This window comes from Sciurus vulgaris (assembly GCF_902686455.1).
Source record: "Sciurus vulgaris genome assembly, chromosome: 15".
NCBI classification, from domain to species: domain Eukaryota; kingdom Metazoa; phylum Chordata; class Mammalia; order Rodentia; family Sciuridae; genus Sciurus; species Sciurus vulgaris.
The window spans coordinates 77,542,446-77,567,518 of NC_136476.1; the positions used below are offsets into that span (position 1 = coordinate 77,542,446).

General features: G+C 54.1%; 1 protein-coding gene across 8 annotated transcripts in view; it reads left to right on the forward strand.

The window, feature by feature from the left end:
* Positions 1-25,073, forward strand: part of DAB2IP (DAB2 interacting protein) — a gene marked incomplete at its 5' end in the record, with an annotated part of 238,162 nt that overhangs the window by 54,231 nt on the left and 158,858 nt on the right. For 2 of the 8 annotated variants that reach the window (XM_079113736.1, XM_079113735.1), the window contains one exon: positions 9,207-9,464. The exons of 3 other annotated variants lie outside the window; for them this stretch is intronic. In XM_079113736.1, the coding sequence (XP_078969862.1) occupies positions 9,341-9,464 (124 nt within the window). Of the gene's footprint in view, positions 1-9,203; positions 9,465-25,073 lie in introns of those variants that run through there. 3 more of the 8 variants (XM_079113737.1, XM_079113733.1, XM_079113727.1) reach the window with 3 other exon arrangements.

Sequence of the window (25,073 nt, forward strand, 5' to 3'; positions counted from 1 at the left end):
TACCTGTGGGCCCACTTCCTGTTGTATTCAAATGCAGATTCCTGGACTCTCCCCCAGATTGGCTGAACCTGACCCTCTAAGGTGGGCCTGAGCATCTGCATGAAGACCTCTGAAGTGTCTTCAAGTCTGAGAATTGCACCAGGGAACAGGGGCCTAGAGAGGGTAGGGAAGGCTTGCCAAGTCACTCAGCAGATTGGGACCCTAAGCAATGTCATCCAGGGGCCCTCCCTGGGTACAGTCCTGGAGACATGGAAGTTCTGAGCAGGGGCTCCCCAGCCTGTCCCTCTCCTTGTGGCACTTGGGGCAAGGACTTTGTCCCAGGGTGCTACAGCTGGGCAGGGGCAGCACTGGCTGTGTGGGCCTGGGCCCGGCTGGGCCTGGCAAGCACCCAGCTTTGAGGAGGGGAAGTGGGGCTGAGTGGGAAGTGAGTCTGTGTGTGCAGGGAAGCCCGTGTAAGGGTGGTGAGTGGAGAGAGGGCACACTCGAGGTCAGAGAAAGCAGGCCCAGCAAGCACCCGAAGCACCTTCCAGCTCCTCGGGAACAGGTGACAGGGACCAGGAGAGGGTCATCTACCTCAGGGGCTGTGTAGAGGCCTCTGTAGCCCAGCCTGCCTCCCCAGTGCTGTCAGTGGCACCCGGACAAATTAGAGTCCTTGCCCATGTCTTCTGGCATTTCAAATTAGGGTTAGCCAGAGGTCAGCCTCCACGCCCTGACCCAGAATTATAGTCAGGAGTGGGTGGAGCCCCAACCCTAGCCCAGCCCCCTACTGGCATCTTCTCACTATGCCTACAACAGATTCAGCTGCTGTGGGAACTGAGGCAGGACCCTAGGGTGCATGTGTGACCCTGGACAAGTCCTGAGCTTCTGATTGAGAGGCTGGTTCAGACCTAGACCTCTCAAGGCCTTCTGCAATTTGTTTATTTTTCCTTCCATTCTTCCTTCCCTTCTTCTTCTCCTCCTCCTTTTCTTTTCTTTCTTTCTTTCTTTTTTTTTTTTTTTTTTGAGACAAGATCTTGCAAAGTTACCCAGGCTGGCCTTGAACTTTCCATCCTCCTGCTCTGCCTCCTGTGCAGCTGGGATTATGTGTGTGCACCGATGCACCTGGTGGCTTCTTTGGGTTTCTAATAGTGGGAACACAGCTTCACTTCCAGACTTTCCAAGGGCAAGAGACTGGTTTGGTAATGAGTTCCCCATCATCAAAGGTATGCCGGAAACGGTTGGGCAGATTTGCTTCCTCTTAGGCCATTGCCTGTGGTCAGGGACCATTCCCCCTTGAGCTCCCATCTGTGTGTGTTCACCATTAATCACTAGGACAGCTTCATCTGGGGAATGGGCAAGTTCCTAGCCATTGCGGGTACTGATTTCCAGGATGACCTTGAACTTGTTTTCCTTGGCCCCAAACTTCCAGCTACTTCCTGTTTGAGCAGGCACAGAAATTGTAGGCCCCAGCCCTTCCTCCTCCCTGTGGTAGAATTTCCAGACGAAATGCCATTCCCAGGGTTGGGCAGAGTCTCACTGTTCTTACTCTGAAGGGGACCTGAGGGGTTAAAGGTGGCAAAGCTACCTGGCCTTAGGATGCCACTGTGGGTCGCATGGGATCCCCAGAAGAGAACCACGGCTCTGGCAATGCATATCCCTCCTCTGACACCTTCTGTGGCTCCCACTTGTCTTCTGAACTGAGCATAGAGACTTTGAGTTTAGTGCTCAAGGCCCCTGAGAGACCAACCAGGCCAAGCCCATTTTACAGGAGGGGAGGCCGGGGCCGCGAAACTGGGAGGAGATTGTCCAAAGGCAGACTGCAACGCAGAGGCATTTATTCATCTGTTCATCTGTCCTGAGTGCCAACCCTCTGCCAGCTCCTGCACAGATCCAGGAACTGCACCCCGGCCTCCTGACTGCCCCAAGCTGCCATGATAAACCCTCCAGCCTGTGTCACATGGAGAAAAGCCCAGGTCCAGAGAGGCAGGCTCTTGCCCCTGGTCCCCCAGCTGCCAGGCCTCAAAAGAGAATGGGGACCTTGAGCCCAGCTCCCTCCATTCTCTTCCCTCATGGAACAAATGCCAAGTGCTGGTCTAAGCTCTGGGGAAGTGGCCGTGAGTAGGCTAACGAGGCCCCTGCCGCATGGAGGTCTGCGGGGAGGTTATACAGATAGTTTCAGGAGGCTGTGGTAAGCTGAAGAAAATCAAACAGGGCAATGGGACATTGGGAAGATGTGGGGGGGACTAGGGCCTCAAATTAGGTGGCCAGGGAAGGTCTCAAGGTATCACATTTGAGGCCTGAACCAAGGGAAGGAGGTGACCATCCAAAGGCCTGGAGATAGCGTGAATGAGGTAGAAGGGACAGCAAAGGCAAAGGCAAAGCACCTGACGTGAACCACGGAGTCTAGAACTTTCTTAGCCAGTGGCTCCTCAAGAAAGCTGCCAGCAAACTCTTTTAAGAGTATAGATTCCTTGGGCCTTATCCCCAAGATTTGGATTCAGGAATGCTGGGGCTGGGGCCCTGGAATCTGTTTTGGACTGCTCCAAGTGCAGTTCACGGGCATCCGGGCCAGTCCCACATCTGCAGGCCTATCTTAGGAGCTAGCCACTCTTTTTATAATTGCAGACTGAGGATCAGAGAGGGGCTGTTACTTATTTGAGGCTGCACAGCCACATGGTGACAGATCTAAGCCTCAAACCCAGATCTCCTGTCAGGGTTCTGTTCTCATCAATTCTCCTTTGCCCTTCTGGAGGGGCCGCCTGGGCCTCAACCCCAGTTGGGGTGTGTTCCCCGAGCTCACCCCTCATGCAACCTGTCCCCAAGTCCTCACCCCATGGTGTCTCACAGCTGTACATAATGTCCCTAGTAAAAACTTTGCCTGCTCCCACCTCTGGGCCTTTGCCCTCTGCTCTCTACCCAGTCAATCCTACTCAGCCTTCCTGCCCAAGGCCAGTGCCTCCTCCTCCAGGCAGTCTTCCAGGACTCCTCCCTTCTCCCAGTTCTCTCAGTGCTGACTCCAGACCAGAGGGACTGGAGTCCTTTTTTCCAATGCTGCCACCTTCTTTCTCAGTCAGTCTTAAGTCTGCTCTGGGCCAAGAATGGATCTGACCAGCTCTGGGCTGTCCTCTTAAAGAACCCACAAAAGAGGGCTGGGGAGGTAGCTCAGTCGGTAGAGTGCTTGCCTTGCAAGCACAAGGCCCTGGGTTCAATCCCCAGTACCGCAAAAAAAAAAAAAAAAGAAAAAGAAGAAAGCCCACAAATGAATGACAAAGGAAGTAGCCCAGAGCAGGGAAGTGCTGCCCAGTGTATCCCCAAGGTTCTGATCCACTGCGATCTCCACGAGCTCAGACTGCGTGAGGATCCTCAGATCCATTCTCCACTGGAGGGCATGGAGGCAGAGATGTGAGGCCCACCGATCAGGGATCACACGGCTAAAAAGCGCTAGCTCCTCGCTCCAAATCCCTTGCCCTTTCAGCTCCCTGCCTACGCCAGGACTTCCTAGGAGCCTGCTACTGGGCCAGTTCGGCTGTTCTCTGTGAGCTCTGCAGAGACCTAGCAAGGCCCTGGGTCCTGGAGCGGAGGCAGTGCCAGCCATGAAATGGTTTGCGGATGACCAGGCAGGCCTGCCTGTGAAGGGAGTGGGCTCCCGGCCTCACGCAGGGACCATATGCCACCCCCTCTGGCCACCCAGTGGGGGTGGAGCAGTCTGGGCCCCGTCACTGGGTGAGTGGGAGGGGCAGAAGCCCAGAGACCTTGAGCCTCAGCCCCAGGCTGGGTCAGGGAGAAGGGCTGGGCCCGGAGCCTGGCTGGGGCCAGGGCCCACCTGGAGCTTGGCAGCGTTTCTGGGTCAGGGCACGGAGAGGAAGTGCAGGGAGAGTGGCTCCAGGCCTGGCCATCTGGGCAGAAACAACGGCTGCTGGGGGTGGGCAAGGAAGGGCCAGGACAGGCGGTGAGCGGATCCCAGCCTCCCCAGAACCACAGGATTGGACCTCAGCTTGGGGGCAGCCAGCTTGAAGGGGAAGCTCAGGGGCCTGTGAGCAGAGTGCACAGGGCAAGCTGGGAGCAGAGACCCAGGCAGGCAGCCTGGGCAGCTGGATGTGGGTCCCCAGGTAGAGCCCGGCCTATCCCCTCCCCTATCCGTGACCTTGGGCAGGTCAGGCGCTCCCTTGACCCCGCCCCCTCATCTTAAAGGAGCGGTGTTGACCACCCCCAGCGGTTTGGTGTGGGGTCAGAGGGCAATCCGCCCTTTGTGACCGGGGAATTGCCAAGGGTTAGGCAGGTCCTTCCTGCAGGCAAGCGCTGTCCTTCCCTTTGGGCCACAGCTTCCCCAGCCCCCTCGCTTATTCTCAAGCTTCTTTCTACCTCTGACATTCAGTTTCAGGATATTATGATAGGCTGTTGGCAGGTACCAGGGAGAAGGGTCCTTTTCTGTGGGCTTCTGAAAGACAGAAGGGGTCATGGAGATGGTTTGGGTTCGGGGGTGGGGGAGAGATTTCTAGATCCTGATGGAATCTCCAGGGAGGTGGGCTGGGCAGACCTGCCCCATCTCCACTAACCTGAGGAAAGCTGCGGGAACCAGGCCCAGAGCTGTCCCTGTGATCCCCCCACTCCCCAGTTAGAGCCTGTCCACTCCCCAGGGCTCCAGCCCCAGCGGGAGGAGGTGACTTGTTTGAAAAAGCACTCACGTTTCCTGAGGCTCTGTCTGTGTGTGTTCAAATGTCCACGCTTGACCGATCCCCAGTTCCGCCTGCGTTGAGAGAGGCAAAGCCATCCAAGCCCAGGGTCATTTTGGCCCTGCCTTGGCCATTTTCTGCAAAGGATGTCATTAAATTTGTTGGTGGCTTTTGGGAAGCAGGCAGGGATGGGGGGTGGCCGTGGATGCCTGACTGGCCTCATGGGGCTTCTTTGTGCCTCCACCGCACAGGGTGAGCTGGCCTCTGGCCTCCCCCATCTCCCCAGTGAAGATCTGCCTGCTGGTCCAGCCTTATTCCTGGATGCATGATGGATACAGGAAGCCAGCACTGCCTGCCAGACAGGCCGCCTCTGAGGGCAGAGACTGTGACCTTAACCATGAGTGCCAGGCACCCCCACCCATACCCCTGCCCAGGGCTCTGAAGACAGAGGTGGAGACTGGCTGGAAGGCGGATGTCTACAGGGCCGCCTGGCTGGGGACTTCCCCTGCTTACCGCCCCCCACCCTTGTCCCGACAGGAAACCTGACAGGTCTGAGCCCTCCAGACACCCATTGTGTGGAACCTGGTGTGGGTTGTTTCCCCTGTCAAGACTCCCGTCCCCCCAGCCTCCTGCTGTCCCTTGACAAGGGAAGTTCTGAACTGTCGCCCCTCCCCACCTCTGCATTAAGTCCTGCTTAACTTTATAATGACCTTTGCTTTTTCCAGTCCCCTGGGTTCAGATCCTGACTCCTAGTGTGACCTTAAGGAACTTACTCTGTGTCTCTAGTATTTTTTATAAAAGCAAAAACCCTCTGCCCACTAGTGTTGCGGTGAGATTAAATGAGATAACGTGTGTGGAAGAGCAAGAGCTGGGGCAAGGTACCTGCTAGATGCAGTTCAGCTACTGTTACTAGAATGAAAACCAAACTTCGCCCTCAGACAAGCCCTTGGAGGTCGAGCTCAGCCTTCCGTGCTACTGGGAAGTCGGATTTCTGTGATCCCCTACATTCACGGCCAGTCTGGGGTTTGAAGACAGGTAACCTGGTTGCTGATGATCTCTCCATGTAGGCCAGGCCCTTCTGGCTTGTGCTCAGCTGAAGAAATGGGTGATCTATCCCAACACTCAAGGAAAAACTGTGCTTTATGGGCAGTTTGTGGCTTTCCAGAGGTAATTTTGGCCATGGAATTTTTTTCCTCCTGGCTCTCTGACTTTCAACCTAATGTCTCAGGAAGAGGCACGGCTGCAGGGGGCCAGCACCCTGCGTCTGGTGCACCTCCTGACCTGCTGCTGCCTGGCCCCTGGGGTACCTGGGCTTTTCTGTTCTAAGGCTACCTATCAGCTCCTTCCCAATGGTGTAATTCTACTTGGTGTCCGGTGTTTTGCCCAGAGGGGAATTCTTTGTGTCCATCTGTCCCTGGCCTTTCAAGAGCCCTGGTGGCAGCTGTTCTACAAATAGGGGAAAGGCCAGAGGTTGGAAAGAGCCTTTGGAAGCTAGTTGGGGAGGGAGACCTGGACCTGCAGAGGGTGCTGCTGTTTTGTGGCAGAGGTAGCTCAAGGTGTTGGGGTTGGGTGACTGGCTAGTGAGTCCCAGTTCCCTGCCTGGGACTTATGAATGCACACATTCCCAGGCCCCATTCAGACCCACCAAACCAAGTATGTTGAGGAAACCTAGTAAGATGCCTGTTTAATAAGCTGGGGTGATTTAGAGGCTGCAGCCTTGACTCCCACCCAGAGCAGCACTCGGGGAACTGGGCCTACTCAGGAGCCCTCTGGAGGTGGGCCAGGTGGGAGAACAGGACTGGACTTTTAGGACCGAGGTTCTTGAATCAGCCAGGGCCTGGGAAGCCTGTTCTGTCTGAGGCAAACATGGAGGGCTTCCCGGTGTGTGAGGGGGCCTATTTGTGGATCTGTCTGTCAGTCACAGGAAGCAGTGGAAGTGATGGACCGGGGATCTTCAGGTGTCCCTCCCACCGCCTGGGCTGTGTCAGGATAGGGAGCTGTTCACAGGAGGCCACGGGGTTCCTGTTCGCAGTAGGAGGTGGGGGTGGCGGGAGCGGGTGGGTGGCTAACTCTGCAAGCACGATCGATTCCAGATGCTCTTCTGGGGCTTGCAGGGAGCAGTCTTTGTCTGCCTGCCTGCCACAGGGTCCTGGGCCAGAAGGAGGGGCAGGGAGCCCAGGCCTTTTCTCTTAGATCCTGTCCCGCCTGCTTCCTACACAGCACCCAGCCCACCTGAGGCCTGTGGAGATGAAATGATGGGCTTGGGTGGGTAATATCCACTCCCACCCCAGAGCCAGGAATTCACTAGCTGACTCTCCTCCAGGCAGCTAGGTCAGGGGTCTAGGTCAAGGATACAACTTGTAGGCAGCGAAACTGCAGCACAGAGGACCTGAGATGCCGAAGCAGAGACTAGGCCAGGCCTTTGGAACCCAGCTGTTTGCAGAGGAGGTCCTGAGGTGGGCTTGCTCCTCCCCGCCCCTCCACCCACAGACGTGTAAGACTGCCAGCTGGGGGTGAGGGGCAGGCCAAGCTCCCTCCCAGCATCACCCAGCACTGATCAGAGTTAGCAGTGAGCTTCCGTGCTTGCATTCCCTCAAAGGAGCTAGAAATGGGCCAGAGGAACTCCAGGCACTGGGAGCAAGATTGTAACCCCGACTCCGAGCAGGACTTCCTGGGGCTCCCCACCATGCAAACTGGTGGACCTGGCCATGGAGATTATTTGTCCCTGGAAGTGTCAAGGTGCGACTGGGTGGCTCTCTGAGCCCTACCTGCGTAGGAGGTGCTCTTCTGGGTTCTGGTGGCTTGGCCAGTGGAGGCTGCCCTCGAAGGCCCACAGCTCCAAGTGGCACCTAGCAGCTGGTTCAGGCTCTTCCCAGGGGTCTCTAAAGAGGCTCCTGTACATGTCTGCTGTCGAAATGAGATGGAGCAATGCTTAACCCAAAGAAGGCTAATGATGTCCCCGCGGGCACTGTGGTTTTCCATCTTCCTGTGGGATTGGCCATTATTCTGGGAAGAGGGGCCAGGGTAGTTGATGGCTTTGGACTCCCCAGACTGGGGTTTGAAGGGGCCCTACCCTTCCCGCCCCTCCCCCCTGGTCCTGGGAAGGCGCCTGGCTTCCAGCTGTGGTCCCAGCTCCTCCTGACCTGGGGGCCCTCCCTCCTGGCTGAGGAGCTAAGGAGGGGGCTTCCCCAGTGAGGAGCAAAACCCGGCCCGGATTCCCGCCCAGGCCGCCCACCTCTCCAGGCCCCACCTTTCCTTGGATTCTGGAGGGAGACACCCAGACAGCCTCAGACACTTACCTGCCACCAGTAAGTGTACACGTCGACAGTCCCAGGCTAAGACCCCTTGCCTCCGTCAGTTAATGAGCAACTGATAAAAGTCAGACCTCCCTTCAGGACCTCAGTTTCCCCTTTCGTACTTGAGGGAATGGAGCTCAGATAGGTGGTTGTCTTAATAATTTAAAAGACAAATGTTGCTGAGGGGAGAAAGAGAGGTCACCGATGGCCAAGATGGTCAGGGAGGGCTGCAGGAGGCGGGACCTAAAAAAGTAGACTCTGGCTCCAAGGAGAAATGGAGGCAGGAGGGAGGTCCCTGCTAGGTGTCGAGTGAAGAGCAGGGAGAAGCAGGTGGAGTTGAAGCTGAAGAGTGGTCTGGTTGGGGCCAGATTATTGGAGCTCCAAATATCAAGCAAGGATGTTTGGGCTTGTTGCCATTACACTTTGGGGAGCCATAGAAGGTTCTTGAGCTAGGGAGTGAGAGACTTGGAGAAAGTTTTTCAGGCAAAGCCCTTCCCTTCTTCAACTCAGCTTATGGTTCCCACAGTAGGATGGAATTCATTCTGCCCTGCCCTCAGGCCTGCTGAACTACTGACCGTGCCAGTGGGCAGAAGGACTAGGGATCTGTGATGGTTTATTTGGGGGAGGGTCCAGATCAAAAAGGAAAAAACGTACAGCTTTGGCAAAGCCCCCTGGAAAGCCAGCTGTTCCTGATAGTGCCTACTTTTTGTGTGCTTGAAATACACACCATCATTTTAATGGTATAGAAATAACGTCTGTATTAGGCTGAGCTGTCCTTACAATGTGAAGATCAGACAAGGATCCTGCGGAAAGGGAAGGCTTTCCACTTGGCTGGGCCGGAGCTGTGTGTTTGCGGGAGGTTTTTCAGCCCAGTTTCTTCCCGTGGGGCAGGAACGGGCCTGGGCCCTCGGCCTCTTTGGGACCGTAATCTAGAGTGTTCCTTCCCATAGCACAGGGGCCCACCTGGCTTCCAGGCTGGCACACTTTCGGCGGCGCACCCGCGGGTGTGCGCAGTCCACACCTGCCCGCGGGCTGGGATGCCCCGTGCGCCCCGCGGGGTGGGGTGCACTCCTCCTGGGGTCCCGCCTGGGGTCGGGGGCACTCCGGGCCGCCTCGCCCGGCCGACTCCAGGCCGGGATTTCTCCCGCACTGACTTTCCGGGCCGGTGCCAGCCCGGCCTCCCGGTCCCTGGCCCCCGCCGCGGGGCCGGCTGCTCGGGGGAGGGACGGGGAGGCGAGGGAGGAGTTTGGGCGACTTTGTGGGGCAGCTTGGGCCTCGGCGGCCGCCGCGGTGCAGCGCGAGAGAGCGCGGGACGCCCGCCGGGCGGTCCGGAGCGGCCGATGGGGCCCGTGTGAGCGCCCAGGCCCGGCCCGGTGCCCGGCGGGCGGCAGCATGTCCGCGGGCGGCAACGCCAGGAAGAGCACCGGGAGGTCCTCCTACTACTACCGGCTGCTGAGGCGGCCCCGGCTGCAGCGACAGAGGAGCCGCTCCCGCAGCCGGACCCGGCCTGCCAGGGGTAGGCGCCACCCCGACCCCAGACCCCCGGGGCCTCCCTACCGCCACTTCGCCACCCGATGGCCTGGGACGCAGGGACCCAGTGCCCGCGCGGCTCCTTGCGGGGTCCCTAGTCCGCCCGACCTGCATCGCCCCAGCTTGCCCTCATCCTGCTTCTTGGGGAAGTCGAGGCCCTGCTGTCTCCCCCGAGCCGTGAGCAAGGACAAGGGAGACCGGGATCCAGGGTTGTCGTTCTTCCGCCGCTCAGACCCGACCTCCGGTCCCGCTGTGCCTCAGTTTACTCCGCAGCCTGGCGAGAGAGCAGTGGAAGGGGATCTTGGCTTCCCTCACCTTGCTGCGCTGCCGACCCTAAACTTGGCCACCCTCCGCCCTGAACTTCTTTCCTTTTCAGGGGCTTAACAGCTCCCACACGTCTTTGGTGGAGGGACAGGTGGGATGGAGGAGTGGGGGTGTGGGGCCATCTGTCCAGGACCCCCGTGAGTGGTCCTTGCAAAAGGTTCCTCTTTCAAGCCGCGGGACCAGACGGAGGGGGAGGTGTGCGCAGCATTTTCTCTTTCCAGTAACAGGATCCTAGCTGGAAATGTTGTGATCCTGGGGACTGCGGGTGGGTGGGGGCCGGGACTTCCTTCCCTGGCTAGATGGGAGGGAGGCCCCCTGGGAAGCGGAGGCCTGGAAGGGGTCCTGGGAAGGCTAGAGTCCCGCAAAGGCTCAGGCCCTTTGAGGGTGTCCCTGAGGCGGAGGGAGGAGGGGGCCATCAGTTATCTTGGGGAGTGGGGAGGCTAGCCCTAATCCTAGCCTGACCACGGAGGGGTTTGAGCAAGCCATGCAGAGTCTGGCAGGCCCTGGGGCTTTAGATTCCCACAGGTCCTGTGGCCTGGGCCCCCTGCCCCTGAACTTCTGCGTTCTTGTCAGTGTGAGAGTAGATGAAGCAGACAACAGTTCACATGTACTCACTTCCCTCCAGAATGGGGAAGACTCTTCCCTTGGTTAGGGAACAATGTACACACAGGCTGTCTTCAGGAAGTAGTGAATTCCGGTGCACACTAGAGTTCAAGTTCAAGGCTGGGTGGGTGCACAGGTGTGTGCTGGGAGTTCTGTACCTGTGGGTCTCTCAAAGCCTGTGATTCCCCCCTGCCCTTTACCTTTCCTGAAATGGCCCCTGGCTACTCCCAGTCCCCAGATTTGGTGTGGGAGATCAGAGATCTGGGTTTAAGCTTTGTGACTTTGGGCAAGTCAATTCTGCCTTCTTAGCTGTAAAGTGGCAGTAGCTGTAGGTGAAGGATTCCTTGAGGAGACAGTTTAGTGCTGTGAGAAATGGAAATTGTACACATGTCCAGTCATGTCGTGGCCACCGGGAGCTCTCCTGCACGCACTCTGACCTGTCCCATCCGGGATGCTCCATCCTTGACTGCAGACACAGGAGTGCCTGAACTCCTCCGGCTCCACCAGATGGTGCAGGGGACCATGTCTGTGTCGGGCTGTCATCTGAGACTCAGGTCCAAGGCCCAGTGTGCCCACTCGGAGTGCTGCCTTGTGTCTCATCCTCCTCACGGCCTTTCTGGGAGTGGGAGGAGACTGTCCTGACAGAAGTCTATCTGGAGAAATCAGAGAGCGCCTCACAGAGGAGGCGACATTTGGAGCATGTCTTATAGGATGGATCGCATTTCCCTTGGCAGAGGGAGTGAATGAGTCAGGGCTGGGTTCAGATCCCACCTCTGCAGAAAACTTCTCCACGCCTCAGTGACCTCGTGTGATAGACTGTGTGCAGAAAACTGGACGCCTGTGCCTGGACACCTGTGCCTGGCTAGGGCCACAGATGACTGTGAACGATTGTCCTTTCCCTGACTAGAAGGAACAGTGTGCAGAGACAAAGAAAGGGACACTGTCTTGTGTGTGGCTGAGCTCATCCTGTGATGGGGAGGACAGTGGTGAGGGGGAGATAGCAGGGGACAGAGTTCGGCCCTACTCAAGGGCCTGCGGTGACGGGGAGTCACAGGTGGGTGAGGGCTGCAGGCAGGATGGGAGGAGGGACCCCTGCCCACCCTGGCATAGGTGTCTAGTTCTGCCCTGGCCTGCCTTCCACTAAGCCCCAGCACTTGACCCTGCTCCAGGGCCACTCCCCATCTTGAGGGCAGACCCCTGCCCAGGTGGTAGCCACCCTTGGCCTTGAGGGGCAGCCTTCTCCCCATGGTCCTCGGGGTTTAGGCCCATGGTGGTGGCAGCAGACCCCAGAGGAAGGGGTGGCACTCAGCTCCTCAACCTGGGTCTGGCCCTTTCTGGTCTCTGCCACTTGCACAGAAGGAAATCAACCAGGAACTCAGGCTGTGTGTGCTCCGAAGTAGGAGAGTGGAGGGGGCAGTGGTTGGCAGCGGGGACCTCCAGATGGCCAGGCCACCGCTTCTGAGGACGCTCCCTGCCCCCGCCCCATACCTTCTCTCAGTTTGGGGGGGGGGGTGCTCACTGCTCACTTGAGAGCAGAACTTTGTCCCTGGCAGGGGACAGTACTACAGCCACCTAGGTTTGACCAGCATGGGGCAAGTAATGGTGGCTGTTCCCTTCTCTGGGCCTTGGTGTCTTCATCCGAAGAATGGGCACAGTGAGACCTGTGGTTGGTTATAAAGCTTGATGATAACAAGAGGCAGGGGTGGTGAGGGTCATCTGGCCATATCACATTGTACCTTGTGACCCTGGGTCCACTAGAAAGCTGATCATGGTCCATGAATGTGAGGGATCTTGTCCCCAGAAGAGTGTCACAAACCAGTGTCCCCCTACCTACTTGCACTGGGGTTAAGGAAAGCTTTGTCCCTGGATAAAGTCATGGCCCTTCATTCAGCCAGCAAACACCTCTTGACACCTACTGCTCCTCAGGCCTGGGTGTTGGGGGCACATGGGGATGGATTGCCCTCTCCAAGCTCCTGTTAGTTGGGGAAGCCAACTTTTGGGGTGCACTGGGGCATGGGGCCCTTTCTGGGGTGCTGAGCAGCAGTTAGGGAGAGATCTGGGCTCTCCTCCTAGCTCAGCCCGGAGCCAACTGGCTCTGGGTACATCCCAGAGCGTGGGGAGCTGTGTCTTCCGTCAGGGTCTGCTGGAGGCCGTGGGGCCTTGGAGGTAGTCCCGGGAACCCTGCATACACTTTGTAGAATGCAGGCAAGGTGCCCCGGTGGAACCCCGAAGGGCTGGGCTGACCTCCTGAGGGAGCGGCACCCCCCGAGGGCTCAGAACATGGCAGTTGGGTGATCCAGTCGCTGGGCATGGATGACACAGTGAAGCACAGAGAGGCTATGGCTTGTCCAAGGCCACCTTCATGCAACTGGGTGTGGAACCCAGGGCTGCTGGCCTCTAAGCTGGCGACGGGTGGGGAACATGGTTTGATGCAACTGGTTCCTAACTGGGAGCGCTGGTCAGGGAAGGACCTGTATGCAAGTCCTGGGGGCTGTGGCCTCCTCAGGGGGCCCTGGCTTCAATGAGACCTACTGAGAGGCCTCTGGGGCAACAGCTTGGATCCCATGAGCTGGGCAGCACTGAGAACAGCCCTGGGGTTGGGGACTGGTCATATCTTGTGACCCTTAACTCTCAAATGTCCCCCCGGGGGCCCAGGGCATAATTTTGGCTCTACCTTGGATGAGACTGCTGAAATCCTTCTACCCTTTGCCACCTCTCTGGTCCTGTTTCTGCTGAGACACAATCCCTCCTCTGGGACTCGGACCCAGCTTCTCCAGACCATCCTCACCTTTACATACCTTAGGATTTGGGGAGCTCCGTCCTATTATGGGCTGTGGTAAGGTTCAAAACAGTGCCTCCTGTTTGCTGAGTGCAGCCCAGCTCCACTGATGAGATTGACTCTGCGTGTCTTACCTCGTCCATGCTGAGAACAAGGCCATGAGGTAGATACCAGAACCATCCTCATTTTACAGCTAAGGGAACGGCAGCCCAGAGAGTGAAAGCCTTGCCTAGGGTCGCACAGCTCAGAACTGGTGGAGCCTCACTCTACCCAGCTCCAGGTCCCGAGCATGCAGAGTTCGAGGGCAGACCTTGGCCTTGGGAAAGCTCCTGCTCTCTTCCTGTAGGCTTTGCACAGTCAGAAACTCCATTGGCCGTTCATGGCCATCACCTCCCACAGTCTTGACTGTAACTTGGGAGGGAGGCCGGGGAAGGGACTCAGCTGGCCGTCTGAAGTAGTCATTCCTCCTGGTTGGCTCCTCCACGTGCCTGGAATAGCCCACGAGAGACTCCTCCTTCCCCAGGGCCAGCCTCTCTGCCCCTATACCTGCTTGTCGTTCGAATCTACTACCATGCCGTTTCCCTGTGCTGTTCTCAGGTCTCAGGGCTTCAGTCCTATTTCCCCCCTAAGTTCCTTAGCGCTGAGTGGAATGTTCAGTGTCCCCTGGGGTGAGGTCCCTGGAGTGGGCAGACAGCCTGAGGCCCACTCCCCAGAGTGCTTTAGGTCCTGAGGGAGGACGGAGTTGCCAGCTAATCTGCTGGAATGTCCACTTGGCCTTTGCCTTGCTGGATGGTCCTCATCCTCTTTAACCAAGCTCAGTGGGGCCAGCCCTGTGCCAGGGACCTCGCCTGGCCATCTCTCATCTGAGGGTAACTCTCCGCCCTCCTTGAAGGTGGAGATGGTTACATCATTAGTTGCTGGCGTGGTGAGGAAGCAGCTTGGGGTGGCAGCGGTGAGGTGTGAGGTTAAAGCCGAGGTCGCTGGACTGCAAAGCCTGCTCGGAAGCTCCGTGCTGACCACCTTCTTTTGGTTGGTGTGTCTCAGAGTGCGGATGGACCGGGGTGTGCTTGCTCTTGATCTCAGTGGGCAGGTGCTGAGTTCTGGCTCCTGGGAGCCCCATCTCCGCCTCGTTTCATTCTGTATTCTGTATTTACTGAGACCCGGTGGCACGAGGTGGGGGCAGGGGGCAGGGAACCTGTTTTGCTGTGCTGCCAATAGTTGTGGTCCCTCCCAGCTCCAGAACCAGGAGCCAGCCGTTCCCTTTGACAGCAGGGAAACTGAGGCCCATGGAAGCCAAGGCCACGTGCCTGAAGATGCCAAGGACAGATACAGTCTGGAACCCTTTGCATCCTCTTTTGGTCTTGGTCCCCTTTGTTCCTTTTCTTAAGATGAGCACAGACAGGGAAACTGAGGCAGCAGGCTTTTTCGCTGGGTCTTCCGGAGCCTGGTGGTGGAACTCCTGCGTAACTGGACACGAACATGCCCACATCCTGGACTGCATACGTGTTTTGCTTTGGAAATGACATGAAGCCTTTTGACTATTTTTAAAAGAAAAGCAACGCTGTGATATTTCCCTTGCACCTTCCTCTGGGGGCCACTTGGTTAAATGTCAGGAAAGGGAGAGTATTTCCTGGTCAGGAACATTCAGAGCTTGCTGGGAGCTGAAGTTTTGTTTTCCGTGAAGTAGGTATTTGGGGAGTCGGCTCCCGCCCCACTCCGCCATTCCCGGGAAGGTGCTGGGAGGGGGATCTGAGAGCCAGCAGGCGAGATGGGGGTGCTTCGGAGCCGGCGCTAGGAGTGGCAGGGTGGTTATTTTTAGCCATCCCCAACCAGTGGAGGCATTTCAGCGTTTGTTCAATATTTAATTATCCATCTGAAATGGGCCCACGTGGCCTTGGGTTTGGAAGCGGCTCTCTGTGCTGTGATTTCCTCTGATTGCATAAATAAGGAAGCAAGGGGAACGTCGATGGCCTTCCAAATAATAATGGGAGACCAAGAAGCCTCGGTAACTTGCAGTGGACCGTCTTGGTTCTCGGGTCTGGACGTGCCCTCTGTACTTAGAGACCCGGGCGTAGCGCCCGCAGCCCCACGTGCCTGGGTCTGTGTAGTCAGACTCCACAGCTGCCTGGGTGTATCGGCAGCGGGTTTCCCAGCCTCATCCCTGTGTTGACTTTGACAGCTGCTGGGAACCCGCGCGGTGGTTTGGGGATTTTTCTTTTGCAAGTCTTGTTAGCTTTTATTTCCCTCGTCTCTTTGACAGGCAGGGGAGTACTGGCGGCACCCGGGCTGTGTGATTTCTTTCTCGAGGCCCTTGGAGGTGATGTGCTGAATGACTGTGAATGGAAAAGGCAGCACGCAGGCAGGAAGATGTGGGTTGTGAGCTCGCCCCACCCCAGAGCTGCTGGCCGAGGAGGCAGCAGCTGGCCGGGAAGCGGCAGGCAGATGGGGCTCCTTTTTGGTGTCTTCCCCTCGGTATGGAGAGTCGTGGAGCTTGGGTGTAGAGGCTGGAAACCAATAAACTGGCAATCTGGAATAGTCTTAGACAAAAGTGATTTTCTTTCCACTTCTGCCTCTATTCTGGAGACACCGACTTTGGTTCGGGAGTGTGGCCAAGGCAGGGGTCCTGAGTGGGGCCATACGTACTGTGTGACCTCAGACAAGTCACTGAATATCTCTGAGCTCAGAAGCATACCTAACAACGAGACGTGGCACAGTGTCAGATATCGTTATAGGTTGGGTGACTTGTTGTTATCTGTCCATCCGAAGCCTGAGGGGCTAGCCACAAATCTGTTAGGACTGATGTAGAAGTACTACGAGACATCTGTGGGGATTGGAACCATCCAGATGGTTCTTTAGCATCCCCAGAGGCTGCTCTAAGTGTAACTGGTATTCAGAGCAGCAGGCTTTAGTGAGCCACCTACTGTGTGCAGGCTCTGGGCCAGGGGCTGCCTTGAGGATGTAGCCAGGTCCTGCATAGTGGTGCTGAGTCCCAGGGAAGGTTCTGTGATCAGGTTAGCAGACGGTGTGATGGGAAAGACAGTCAGGTCCTTGAATGGTGGCCCTGGTGCCCTCCCTTCCCCAAGCAGTGACGGTGACGATGGCGCCTGTGTTTCTTGAGTGCCCACACGGTGCCAGGCATTCTTCTGAGTCCTTTATAAGCACCATGGCATTCAGTCTTCAAGCTCACAGACACTGGTACCTGCTCCCTTTTGTGGAAGAGAAAGCTGCATGCCAGGTTGGCTGAGTGGCTTGCTCACCACCTCCCAGCAGCCAAGTGGCAGAGTCTGAGTCGGCCAGCACCTCCTGTACCTAGGAAAAGTTTGCAACCAGCAAGCTGCACTGGGGTGGGGCAGCCAGAGTGGATAGCAGAGGTCACCGTGACTGTTGGCCATCCGGTTGTGAGAGGCACGGGTCTGAGCTGGCCCAGGGAGGGAAGGTCCGGGAGCAGTTTGGAGCAGGTGTGGCCGTGGCCTTGAGGAGGTGTCCTGGAGGTGTCCTGGGGAGTCATCAAGGATGTGCAGAGCTGTGGGGTGGAGTGGAGGGGCTGGCAGGTTTGATTGGTGGACATGGGAGACCTGCACACCTCTCTGAGGACCAGTGCTGGATTCCTGCCACCTTTAGTCCCTGGCCTGCAGCAGAATCACAGCCTAAGGCCACCATGGTGAGTTTCCCACGCAGTTGCCCTCATTGCAGTAACCCCCTTTAGTTCCTCTCCTGCAATATAAGTGATGGTCTTGGGTTCTTTTGGGAGTTAGAACATTGTTTAAATGAAGTCCAAGATGGTGATCTTGGTGTTTGGCAAGACAGAAGGTCAGGACCCTCTGGTTCCCCCCCCCCCCCCCCCCCCCCCCCCCGTACCGTGCTGCCCTGTAGTTTTTATTGATAATAGATGAACTGGTTCCCGAGATTCCTCTTGGGAATCTCGGGAACCTGACACTCCAGAGAGGCCCAGGGGTCACCATTGTGGCCAGAGGACTTGGAGCTGGTGGTGGCATCAGGCCTTTGGAAAGATGTAGGGACATGGGAGGGGGTCAGAGCAGCGAGGGTCGGGCAAAGGTGGAGGCCTAGCAGGCTGGCTCTGGATGCCCGTGCTGCGGGGTTGGTCCCTTGGGAGAATGGTGGGAAGGTCCTGGAGCTGGGGTGACCCAGCAGCAAGGGGCAGGGTGGTGGCCTGCAGCCCTGGACAGCAGGGGAGAAGTGTGGTGGGTGCGGGGTCCGGGAGGAGCTTGGGTTTCCTGTGTGCGACCTGTGTAGTGTAGTCAGGTCCCACCTGGTATCCAGGACCTGCTCAGACCTGGAGGCTGAGCCGCAGGATCTGGGCCAGCGAGTCTCCCCACCAGTCTTCCCACCAGCAGCCACCGCCCAGCCCTTCAGGGAGCCTGACCTTCAGGGAACTCAGGCTGCGGGCAGAAGGAGCCTTTTACCAGCCCTGAGTGCACTGTGCCTGGGTGGGCGGGGACCGCACTTCCCAGGGACATTCCAGAAGAGGTCCTGGTGTGTTACTGACAGCCCCGGGGCTGAGGGCAGACCACCAGTTATGGGCCACACTCCTGCATCTCCTCTTGTTTTATTCCTTTCTAAATGTCCCCCACGATTCTGAGAAGGACAAAAATAATAACTATCTGTCAGAGAATAGATGCAAATAAAAATCATCTTTAATCCCAACATTCACTGAGAAGCTCTGGGAACATTTGGGGATTATTTCCAGCCTCTTCCCTTTCTTTCTGTAAGATTTTGAAAATCCTAAAATATTTTGAAAGCCTGGAAAATCATTGCGAATGACGTTGCAGCACCACCTCTCAGACGAAGGGTTAACCTTGCCGCACCTGCTCCCCTTCCCTCCCCTGCTCTTTCAGGAACGAAAGGATTGAGAGACAGCAGGAGTCATTATGTGGGCACCCGTCAGACCCACCCCACACCTATTCTCATTAAGGCTTGGGAGCTAGAAATAATTTTTGACATTTTTAAATGGTTAAAATGAAAATTAAAAGAAGATTAATTTAAAAAAATTTTTTTGGTCCTGGGGATGGAACCCAGTGGTGCTTAAACCTCTGAGCCACATCCCAGTCCTTTTTAATTTTTCTTTACAGACAGGGTCTCACTAAGTTGCTTAGGACCTCTCACTGAGTTGCTGAGGCTGGCTTTGAATTTGCAATCCTTTTGCCTCAGTCTCCTGAACTACTGGGATTATAGGCATGCATGTGCCACTGCGCCTGACAAGAATAATATTTTCAAGTTCCAGTGTCCACAATTAAAGCTTTATTGGGACACAACCTTGTTCATTCATTTACGAATTGTCCATAGCTGCTTTTCATGCTGGAAGGGTGACCTCTCAAGCCCAAAATATTTGCTGTCTGACCCTTGATGGAGAAAGTTTGCTGGCCTCTGAGATGCAGCTGTGGCTACTTGCTCTTTCCTCAGGAGTAAAACCAGCTGCCTAAAGATGGTGTGTATCTTGCACACCCTCTTACTACATATGCATTTGCTACCAAATGTGTCGTGGTGCATTGTGTTTTAAAAAAAAGGATATACAGAAATCGCACACAGCAGAGAGGAGTGAGCACATGCCTAAAGGACCCCTATTTCCTCCAATTGCAGCAACACAATAAATGTCAGCTCACTGCCGGTCCTGGAAGAGGCCTTGCAGCTACAGAAAAAAGAGGACCGGGAGAAAACCGGAATGAAAAAGGAGAGGGTCACACTGCAGACTCAAATTCCTAGAGTCCTCAGAGAGAGGAGAGACTTGGGGATGATAGAAGCCCTCAGGCCTGTTCATCAATCTTCTAAGTAGCCAGGAAATTCAGTTTTCTGGAAGGCTTGGAATTCTTTAGAGGTGAGAAGCTTCTCAGGATGAGGAATTGGAAGCATGTGTTGACAAAAGCGATTGTTAGTAGCTCAAGTAGAGGGGTGGAGCTGGTGACAAGGTCTACACGGGCTGAGAAGTTCGTGGGCTTTGTACTGGACTAGTGGTGAGTCCATCCAGAGGTCAAGGTGTGAGTCTGGTCTGCTTCTCCTTCCCACCTCCTGGGCACCAGCTCCCAGCCTGACCCCTGGGTCCCCTCTGAGGAGATGCTGTGCCCACTTCTCACCAAGTTGCTGAGGATCTTCAGGATGGGGACAGATGTCCTGCACACTGAGGCCCCCATGTGGCCCCTGTGTCTCTCTCCCACCAGACTCCCTCCCTCACACTCCAAAGCAGGGGGCTGTGTTGTCTGCACCCCTGACTCTGATCCCAGTTCCATGTGAGAGACGACAAACTCACAATTTGATGGCCTCAAACCAACATCATGGAAAAGAAAACATGAGCTCCCCCGAGACAGCTCACCTCTTTCTGCCTTGTATGACTGGAGGCTGGGATGGGGACAGAGGTGGCTTGGGAATATGGATAGGGGCCAAGGTCAGAGAGGACACTTGGCGTCCTGAGTGGCTGGGGACCATTGTCCTCTCGCTCATCTCTGCACAGTGGCTTCTTTCCCCCCGTGAGGCAGCCCTCAGATTCAGAGATCCCCGGGCTTCATCTCCTCAGTGTCCCCTGGCTGTTGATTGCGATGTCAATGTCAGCTTCTCCTGTTAAAGTCGGGGCTGCTGCTTCTTATCTCAGGAGTCAGTTTTAAGATAGAAACACACAAGGCACAGTTCCTGCTTCTCTAGATTGGTTTCTCCATCTTTCCTAGAAGTCCATTTTTGTTACATACAGATAGCTGGTTGTTCTAGTACGATTCGTTAAAAAAAAAAAAAAAAGTCTTCTTTTCCTTTGGCACTTATTTTCAAAAATCAACTGACCACATGTGTGTGGGTCTATTTCTGGATTCTCTATTCTGTTCCATTGATCTGTGCATCTTATCCTTATGCTAATACCACACTGTCTCCTTTACATTAGCTCTATTTTGAAACTGTAAAGTACAACTTGAAACCAGTTAATAAAAGTCCCTTAACCTTTTTCTTCTTTCTCAAGCTTGATTGGCTATTCTAAGTCCTTCACTTTGGTATCTAAATTTAAAATTGAGCTTTTCAGGGTCTTTGAAAAGCTTGTTAGGATTTTGATCGGAATTGCATTGGCTCTATAGGTCAGTTTGGAGAGACATGCTGCCTTCACAGTACTGCGTCTCCAGTCCTTGAACGTGGTCCATTTATTTAGATCTCAGTTGACCCCTTTTAGCAGTGTTTTTTTTTTTTTTTTTTTTTTTTTTTTTTAATTAGTTTTGTACACATGACATTTGTTAAGTCTTTTTTGACGACTGTGTGTGGTACTGGGGATGGAGCTCAGGGCTGTGCACTTAGGTGTTCTGCCACTGAGCTGCATCCCCAGCCCTTTGAAAAGTTTTACTTTGAGGCAAGGCCTCACTAAGTTTCTCAGGCTGGCCACAAACTTGTGATCCTCTTGCCTCAGGCTTCTGAATAGCTGGGCTTGTAGGGAATAGCTGGGATTATGGGAGTAATTGGGATTATGAGGAGTCGCTGGGATTACAGGTACTCAGCTGATGCCGATCACTGTGAAGCCTTTGAGATGTTTACGCAATTTGTCGACTAACAAGTTAGCCTGGTAGAGGTTTATGGGTGCTGGCAGAAGGCAGGAGACACCTGCCTGCACCAGAGATGAAGGACTGTGACTCATGGCATGGGAGTTAGCATGAGCTTCATGTCTGCATTGAGTCCCTTCTCTCCTAGGGCTATTCTAGAATATACAGTGATCTATTCTAGAACATAAAATGGTTGTCTATGACAGGACCTAAAACGGTCTGCTCTGCTATTTTTCCAATATAACCTTATGTCCCTTACAGAATCTATGAGTCAACTGTTCCTTAGGCTAAAAATTACACAAAGACCTGAAATTCGGTTTTGCTTTAGTATTACATCATTAAATTAGGGGTACGGGGAAAATTTAAAACTTTGAATTCCAAGTTGTCCAATACAGAAAGGTAAAGAAAGTTTTAAAATCGTATTTGAAAAAAAAAAAAATGAACCTATATGCACTTAAAATTCTAGGCCTATCTTCTTTTGCTGGAAAAAATGAACCTACCATATTGTAAAGCTGTGTTGATCTAATTTGGTAATATAGTTTGTAAACAAAAGCACAGAACATTAAGTACTAAACTGGAACTTTTGGGAAAGAGAAATAGTTTATGATTATTGAATGAAGTGAGAAGTAAGATGAATTTAATAATATATCTGAATATTTAGGTCTTGATAATCCTGGCTCCCTCTGTGGTGCTATAATTAGAATTTATATGCCCTCAAGAAGTATTATTGATGTAATTAGTATCTACACTAAGGATAAAGTACACAGTGCGGATGAAATGTTCTCTGCGTACAGATGTGAAAACGTCTTCAAGCTATATTCTGAAATAATCAACAAAGTACTATATATTTTTGTGGGTTTCAGACCCATCCACATGTCCTTTAATAACAAGAGCATGTGGAGAAGGAAAGGTTACATTTAATATGGGTATAATTATTGTATTTCTAAAAGGAAGCTCTTCTTTTTTAAGGCAGCTGTAGATTTGGAAGGGGAGACATGAGAACCCTCAAAAATCCACAATGGGCTGGGGAGATAGCTCAGTCGGTAGAGTGCTTGCCTCTCAAGCACAAGGCCCTGAGTTCGATCCCCAGCACTGCAAAAAGACAAAACAAACAAACAAACAAAAAAATCCACAATGATCAGTCTCCGTCCCTCTGTCTTTTTGATGTAACTGAACCTTGATTGGTACCAGGGTGAATCAGTGTCCCGTGGCTGCTGTAACAATTTTCCACACACTTGGTGTCTTAAAGCACAGGGCTTTCTTTGTTCTACTCTTCTGGAGGCCAGAAGTCTGAGTCTTTCACTGAGCGGAAGTCAAGGTGTCAGCAGGGCTGTGTTCCTCCTGGACCCTCTAGGGCAGAATCCGTTGGCTTTCTCCAGCTTCTGGAACCTGCCTATTTTCCTTGACTCGTGGCCCTACCACCCCCACATCTGCTTCCATGATGACATCGCCTTCGCTGCCTTTCTCTGACCATTGTGAGGACATTGGCTCCTCTCGGTAATCGTGTTCCCATCTCAAGACCCTTAATCATATCTGCAAAGTCCCTTTTGCCCAAAAGTGGAGCAGGTTTTATGGGTTCCAGGGGTTAGGATGTAGGCTTTTGGGGACCATGATTCTGCCTCTTGTGGGTGGGAAAGGTTTAATAACCTCTAAGTAGCACCTGTTGCAGAGACGGCTGGACCAAGGCTGGACTGGGAATCGTGTGATGTGGCGGGAGCCCTAGCAGCTTACCTGTTCTGGCAGACACTCTGTATCTGGTGTCACAAGCAGATAATAACGGCATGCATATGTTCCATTCACACATGTCCACATAGTCCTCTGCTCCCTGCCCAGCACATATGCACCCGTGAGCAAAGACGTTCGTTCATTGACAAAGGCACCGCCTGGCGGACCTCGGCAGAGTTCTAGCAATCGGGAGACTCCGTGATTCTTCGAGCTTTCACTGGGGCTCCCTGCTCGCTTGCCCGGCCACTGCCTCAGGGAGCGAGGGCCAGTCCAATGTCCAGGTGTGGGAGCTCTGCTTCCTTCCGCACGCAGGCATCTGTTCCTAACTCTTTGTTTTTGGATTTTCCGGAGCTGTGTTCTCTGACTGGTCATCTGGCTGGTGTCAATGTTGCTGTATGGTTTTGTTTTTTTCTCGTGCTACTTTTCCTTTCTCTTCAGATGTATTCAGAGGGTACAGTTTGTACTGAATCATTGTATCGTCGGTTCTTATTTCAGTTTCGCCACTGTTTGGGGGAAGTCTTAATTACTTCTCCTTTAGCAATTGGTGCCCCTATTGTCCCCACCCAGAGCCTGTCCTGTTCTCCAAAGAGAAGCTCTGAAAACAAGCTTATACTCTTCTTCTTTCCCTTATTTTTCAGTACTGGGGATTGAACCCAGAGGCTCTCTATCACTGAGCTACACCCCCCAACCATTTTTATTTTTAATTTTCATTTTTTTTTTTTTGGTACCAGGGATTGAACCTGATGATGCTTAACCCACTGAACCACATGCCCTGCCCTTTAATTTTTTTTTTTTTTTTTAATTTAGAGATGGGGTCTCACTAAGTTGCTTAGGGCCTCACTAGGTTGTTGAGGCTAACTTTGAACTTGTGATTCTCCTGCCTCAGCCTCCCAAGCGCTGGATTACAGGCGGGGACCACCACACGAGGCTTTATTTTTCATTTTGAGACAGGATCTCACTAAGTGACTCAGGCTGGCCTCAAACTTGTGATCCTCCTGCCTCAGCCTCCCTAGTAACTGCGATTACAGGTGTGCACCCTGTGCCTGGCAAATTCATGATATTTTTCTGTGAAACTGCACACACGTACACACAGAACACATCGTATTAGTTTTTAATCATATAGACAGCAAATGTATTTCAGCCTTGACTTTTGGTTTTTGGAATAATTACAGGTTTATAGGCACTTGTGCAGAGAGGTCCTGGGGGGGACTCGGTTTCCACCAGTGGTTGCACCTCCCGTAACCCTGACGCCTGCCCTCCAGCTTCCCCTCCAGCAGCCCACCAGGAATGCTCCTCAGTGGAACCGGCTGTTTATCAGCCATCGCAGCCAGGGAGAGCACACGGGGTCGCCCAGGCGTCTAAGTCAGAGTGTGCCAAGGAGATCGCTTTCGAGATCCAGTCCGGGGCTGAGTGGTTTGGGGAGGTCTGTCCAAGGCAGAGGGTTCCCTCCAGATTGGCTGTGGTCAGAAAGCAGAGGCAGGGCCAGGATTGGGCGTTCTGAATCTTGTCTCCAGGGAGAGGAGGCCGGCAGGCAGCTGCAGCTGTCCTTGGTGAAGAGGCAGCCTCTCATTTTAGCTGAGCGAGGAGGAGGCTTGGGATTCTGTGGGTGGCACCGTGACCTTGGCTCTGTGGGTTGCTTAGACACAGTTGGGAAGTGGCCTTGTTTGTGTCTCACTGTGTCATAGTCTCAGAGTCACCTTGTCTGAGGTGGGTGTCCCTTGACATTGTGTCCAAAAGAAGAAGAACGTGGCTTAGCCATGGATGGGTGCAGGGTCAGCTCCCCCACCCCACCTTCTCACCTTTTCTGTGTACTTCTCTGCCATTTTATCAGGTGCGCAGCTTCCTAACCATCCCTGCTATGAGGGTACAGCAAAGACCTCCTGTACTGCCCCTTGATGGTCATACCTCCCACCTACCCGCCCCCCAAACCCCTGGCAACTCCTAAGCTGCTTTCCATCTCTCTCACTTCGCAACTTTGAGAATGTCACACAAAGGGAATCATGTGCCTCAGGACCTTTTCATATTGGCATTCTTCATTCAACAGGATGCCCTTGAGATCCATCCAAGTTGTCATGTGGATGGATGGTACATCCCATTTTCATTGCTGAGTAGTATTCCGTGATACACATATTCCTTTTCTTTTTTCTTTTTCTTTGTGGTGGCTCTAGGGATCAAACCCAGGGCCTCATGCATGCTAGGCGAGCACTCTGCCCCTGAACTACAGCCTGCGTTGTCTTCCTTTTCTATTGCTGCCATAACAGTTAAAACAGCCGTTTTAAAACCACAGATTTATTATCTCACAGTTCTGTAGCCAGAAGTCTGACACTTCTTGCCAGACCAAAGTCAACGTGTTAGCAGGCCATAATCCTTTCTGAAGGCTCTAGAGGAAAATCCACGTCATTGCTCATTCCCTGTTAACAGGACTCAGTTCCAGTGGGTATGGGACTGAGGTCCCCCTTTTCCTGCTGGCTGTCAGCTGAGGGCTGTTCCCATCCTCTACCGGAGGATCCTCTACACATTCCTTGGTGTGTGACCACCTAGATCTGCTGACAGAGCCAGATAATCCAGGATTGTCTCCCATCTCAAGATCTTTAGGCTTAATCAATCTGTAATGTTCCTTTTTTGCCATGTCAGGTAGCATGTT